The sequence below is a fragment of the Mobula birostris genome, chromosome 3 (assembly GCF_030028105.1).
Source record: "Mobula birostris isolate sMobBir1 chromosome 3, sMobBir1.hap1, whole genome shotgun sequence".
Classification (NCBI taxonomy): Eukaryota; Metazoa; Chordata; class Chondrichthyes; order Myliobatiformes; family Myliobatidae; genus Mobula; species Mobula birostris.
Genome location: NC_092372.1, coordinates 179,345,786 through 179,351,785, shown reverse-complemented (window position 1 = coordinate 179,351,785; position 6,000 = coordinate 179,345,786). Strand labels below are relative to the sequence as shown.

Below are 6,000 nucleotides of genomic sequence, written 5' to 3'. Positions count from 1 at the left end.
GGGAGGACTCGATGGGCCAAATGGCCTAATTCTGCTCCTATGTCTTATGGTCTTAGGGTCTTATTTAAGTATAATTCAGGCATTTCTCAATCTTTTTCAATTTTGCATCAAAAAGCTCATCCGCAGCTCCAATTAATTTAATTTTTTAGCTTTATGCATGACATTATCGAGAATAGAATGCCTCAGGCAATTGTAGGGCTAAATTTAATTTCCTTTCACATCAGTTTGCTATTGCTGTTATACATTATTCGTTATCCACATTCACGTACAATCCCTTTTACTAATACATCTAATTCCTAATCCTGCTTTCACATTTCTATATTTTAGGACACTTTTTTCCTCAGAATTAATTATTATTACTGTAAGTTGAGAGATTTCACAATCAGCCTGACTCCATTTGGAAGTAAGACTACATTCAGTGCAGTATTGCATTTATATTTAAATATGTACAAAATCTTAAAGGTGATGACTCGAGACACTAGACTAAAATAACATTCATTATTTTATTTGAGAGATAATAAACTTTTGCTGCTTCCTTACCCATAATGATCAATGCCAACTGCAGTATTGTCTCAAACTTTGACCAAGAAGTTGCGGTAGGTATTTACAAAAATGGCTTCAATGGTAAAGCTCATCTCACCACAGGAACAATATCAAGTTTCTTGAAAAGGTTTAGAATAGATTTTGCAGAATGGTCCCCAGAGATCAAGGAATGGAGTTATGTAGGTAGTTAGGTGAAACTTTTCTCCTTAGAAGAGAAATAATTGGAAGGTGACTTGGAAGGATGTTTCAAAACTCACCAGGATTATACAGAAAATGAGTGACATGAAATTATTTCCACTGATGGAAAATTCAAGGATCAGAGGGCTAGAGGTGAGATTGAGAAAATATCCTTTTACATACAGTTGGTAATCATAATCTGAAATTCACTGCCTGATAGTGTGATCATTTTGTTTAAAACGAAATTGGATAGAAACATGAAAGTGAAAAGAAACATGCAAGGCTAGAAGGGAAGATCAGATGATGACTTACTAGATCACTCTTGGCTGAAGCCAGGATGAATTCCTTGAGTCAAATGGCCTATTTCTGCACTATAATTAGTCAAGTGCACAGACTGGAAAGGTCAGTGTTGTTCTCCTGAGATTAACATTAAGGTAACTCTCATATTTACATTTTTTCCCCGAGACACTTTCCCATTGTTACGTAAACACAAAATAATCTGCAGATGCTGGGGTCAAAGCAACACTCACAACACGCCGGAGGAATTCAGTTGGGCAGCATCTGTGGAAACGATCAGTCCTGACAAAGGGTTCCGGCCCAAAACGTTGACTGATCATTTCCATGGATGCCGCACGACCTGCTGAGTTCCTCCAGCATTTTGTGAGTGTTCCCATTGCTATGGATCTCCTCTGCTTTCTCTACCAACTACCAATCAGTTGGCACTCAGCACAGTGATTCCCCAGCTTCCTCACTCTTTCTGATCTTCCAGTTCACCAAGGCTATCAGCCTGATAATCCATGGAGGTTCCTGATGGAGTGTGGAAGGTTCCTAATCTTCCCCGTAACCCCAGCTCTCCTAATATCGTACCTGATTGCTGACCCAACAGCAGGCCCTTACCAGGTCTTCAAGACAATTGTATTCACTACCCCTCCCATCTCTGCATGCTGGAGGCCCCATCCCCACTGATTACTTGATTTCGGGCTGCTTTGCTGATCATCACCTTCCCTCACCCTTCCCTACACCTGATCATTGACTTGACCTGACTTTGAGTCCTGTTCAGAGCTACATATACTTATTCCCTTCATCACTACAACTGTAATTGTCATTAGTTCATTGCAAACAATGCACTTTGACGCAGCATCATTTCTAGGAAATCATTCCTGTTCTTGTCAACATTGGTTTAGAAATTGTAATGGATTTAGTCTGCCATAATTGTTTCCCCTGTATATTTTGATTGGTTCAATTTTGTAGACTTATTTTTAAAAAATCATTACTCCTTCTCACAAAGACATCTATACTAAGTTGTGGAACTCAATGAATAGCTTTACTTCTTTTAGAAATTTATTATAGTGCATTACATACCTACCTCAACATATGATGATAGGGTAATACAAGATCATTCTGATTTTGGTAACTATGTGATACCATTATGCAACTCTGTTACAAGTATTATAATGAGAAGCCTTTTCTATAACATATCAGTCCTTTATCCATTATCATCTTCCTTACTTATCAAATTCCAGCACGGGTGGACTTTGTGTTCTTGCTTATCATCATCCAGAAACTCTTTCCACCTTCATCCTTCCTTCCCACTATTTGGCTTCATTTGTCCCCTTTCTTCTATTGTCTGCTTCACTTATTATTCACCTGTGTCTTTCTCCTAAATTCCACCTGTGCCCCCCTCCACCAGCCCCCTCATCTGAGTCAATTTGCCAGTTATCCCCCACCTATCAGTTTGGTCCAACTATCAGCCACCAGCTCCTCAGCTCATCCCCTCTCCTCCTTATTCTGACTATTCTCCCCTCTCCACTCTCAGTCCCGATGCACGGTCTCACCTGAAATGTTAACAATTTCTTTCTCCATAGACGTTGCATGAGCTGCTACATTCTTCCAGCAGTTTTGGGTTTTTTTTTTTTGCTCCTGATTCTGTTACCTGCAGTTTTTGTGTTGCTATTCATTTCCCTTTGTTGCAGTCCATCTTAAAATCATTAAATGTAATTTATGGAATAGCAATCAAAATAATTACATGTAAATGCAATAAGTTATTATCACCAGTGTTTCTGACAATAATTTACAGTCTTAAACTGGAGAGTCAAGAAGCAGAAGTGTTACTTTGCAAGTAGTGAATTATTGCAACAGTAGTTTCTGTCCAACTTGCTGAGATATACACTCAGTGGTCACTTTATTAGGTACCTCCTTTACCTAATAAACTGCCCATTGAGTGTATTCCTGTGTGTATGCTTGTGGTTTCCTGCTGCAGTGCTCATCCATTTCAAGGTCCAACGTGTTGTGTGTTCAGAGATGCTCTTCTGGACACCACTGTTCTAATGTGTGGTTATTTGGGTTACCGGCACCTTCCTGTTGGCTTCAACCAGTCTATTTTTGTTTGACTTCTCTTTAACAAGGTGTTTTTGCCCACAGAACTGCCACTCACTGGATTTTTTGTTTGTTTTCCACACTATTCTCTGTAAGCCGTTACGTGTGAAAATCCCAGGAGATCAGCAGTTTGTAAGATACACAAACCACCCCATCTAGCACCAACAATCATCCCACAGTCAAAGTCACTTAGATCATATTTCTTTCCCATTCTGATGTTTGGTCTCAACAACAATTGAACATTTTGACCATGCCTGCATGCTTTTCTGCATTGGGTTACTGCCACATGATTGGCTGATTAGATATTTGCATTAATAAGCAGGTGTACAGGTGTACCCAATAAAGTGGCCACTTGATTATATAATGTGCTACCCTCTGTGAATTAGTTGGAAAGTTTTCGTATCCCTTCCTAAAAGTTTAGACCTTTCCCCTCTTGTGGAACCAGTAAGTACATAAAACAACATTGACATTCATGAATCGGATCGTAACTGTAGGAAAAAGTTCCTGCTTCTCAAAATTAACTTGTGTCAGCCACCAGCCTAGACACCTCCAATCCCTGAGTGTCTATGTTTAACCACAATGAGCAGAGTTGTGCCAGAATGGAGGGCTGTAGTAATATGAGGAAATTAGATAGGCTGGATAGGCTGGTGGAGGATTACAAATACCTGGAGATATGAATTGACAATAAACTGTACTGGTCAAAGAACACTGAGGCTGTCTACAAGAAGGGTCAGACCCGTCTCTATTTCCTGAGGAGACTGAGGTCCTTTAACGTCTGCTGGACGATGCTGAGGATGTTCTACGAGTCTGTGGTGGCCACTGCTATCATGTTTGCTGTTGTGTGCTGGGGCAGCAGACTGAGGGTAGCAGACACCAATAGAATCAACAAACTCATTTGTAAGGCCAGTGATGTTGTGGGGATGGAACTGGACTCTCTCACGGTGGTGTCTGAAAAGAGGATGCTGTCCAAGTTGCATGCCATCTTGGTCAATGTCTCCCATCCACTACATAATGTACTGGGTGGGCGCAGGAGTACATTCAGCCAGAGACTCATTCCACCGAGATGCAGAACAGAGCGTCATAAGAAGTCATTCCTGCCTGTGGCCATCAAACATTACAACTCCTCCCTTGGAGGGTCAGACACCCTGAGCAGAGTCATCAGAAAACTTCTGAAGATGACAAGACTCTGTGCAGTAGTTGAAATCTGAGGTGTAAGTAGTGAAGAGAAAGGGAGACAAGACAGTTCCCTGTGGAGCCCCAGTGCTGCTGATCACTTTGTCAGACACACAGTGTTGCAAGCACACGTACTGTGGTCTGCCAGTCAGGTAATCAAAAATCCATGACACCAGGAAAGCATCCACCTGCATCGCTGTCAGCTTCTCCCCCAGCAGAGCAGGGCGGATGGTGTTGAATGCACTGGAGAAGTCAAAAAACATGACCCTCACAGTGCTCGCTGGCTTGGCCAGGTGGGCGTAGACACAGTTCAGCAGGTAGCCGATGGTATCCTCAACTCCTAATCGGGACTGGTAAGCGAACTGGAGGGGATCTAAGTGTGGCCTAACCATAGGCCGGAGCTGCTCCAGAACAAGCCTGTCCAAGGTCTTTATGATGTGGGAGGTCAATGCCACCAGTCTGTAGTCATTGAGGCCACTGGGGCACGGCGTCTTCGGCACAGGGACGAGGCAGGATGTCTTCCACAGTACAGGAACCCTCCGGAGCCTCAGGCTCAGGTTGAAGACATGGCGAAGTACTCCACATAGCTGAAGGGCACCCTGGTACTGACACCATCCGGTCCTGCAGCCTTGCTTGGTTTGAGACATTTCAGCTGTCTTCTCACCTGTTCAGCTGTGAAGCCCACCATGGTGGTTTCATGTGGGGAAGGGGTATAGTCATGAGAGCAGGGTGGGGGACTGTGAGGAGGGGTAGGAGGGGAGAGTGGAATATGTGTTGGTTGGGGGCCGACAACAGATGACTCATATGGGGGATGGGCAGTTTATAAGAGCTTGATAAGGATTTTACAAGATTGTGAAGGGTATAGGCAGAACAGATAATCAGAATTATTTTTCCAGGTCAGAGGTTTAACATGAGATTGGAGAAATTTGAAGGAGATCTAAGGGGTAAGTTTTTCACACAGAGAGTGTTGAATAACTGGACCGAGTTACCAAAGTAAGTGGAAGAGACAGATATAATTCCAAAGTTCAAAAGGCATTTGAATGAGTAATTAGGTAGAAAAGTCCTGCTGCAGGCAAATGGAGTTATGGTCAGCAATTTTAAGCTGGGCTGTATGTTGTTATGATTCTATGAAAGATAATTAACATAAAAATGCAAACAGCTTTGATCTAAGTTAGCACAATATAATCCTACAAAAATTTAGCATGCTAAAACATGTGATCTCATTTAGTTTCAACACTGAAATGCTTTTAGAAAGGTCTATTTAAGATCAAGCTTGTACCCACCTGAACCATTGGCCCTTAGTTTATTCCTCCAGCTCGTTGGGCGATGACTGCCTTTAATGAACAAACTTAACAAGTGGCTTAAAGCAACGAACAAGCTGGGCCAATGGAAGCAAAGGGATGGTCAACATTTCAGATCGAGATCCTGTATCAGGTTTGAGATTGCAAAGTCAAAAATAGCCATATACGGGCATACACAAATGTTTACCCCAGTAGTTCACTTCTCACTCCAGCTTAGAATCAGATTTAACATCACCAGCATATGTCGTGAAATTTGTTAACTTTATGGATGCAGTATAACGAAATATATGATAAATAAATAAAGAGAAAAAATAGTTTAATTAAGTATTTATATGTTATTAAATAGTTAAGTCAAAATAAGTAGTCCAAAAAAACAGAAATAAACAGTAGTGAGGTCTTGTTCATGGGTTGTGTCCATTTAAGAATCAGA

The 6,000-nt window shown here is 41.6% G+C and overlaps 1 protein-coding gene across 1 annotated transcript in view; it reads left to right on the top strand.

The window, feature by feature from the left end:
- The first annotated feature begins 545 nt into the window (after positions 1-545).
- The window catches only part of LOC140195713 (STEAP1 protein-like), a 29,140-nt gene continuing 23,685 nt past the window's right edge, over positions 546-6,000 (top strand). Inside the window, 1 exon segment of the mRNA XM_072254424.1 lies at positions 546-596. Coding sequence (XP_072110525.1) covers positions 546-596 — 51 coding nt within the window.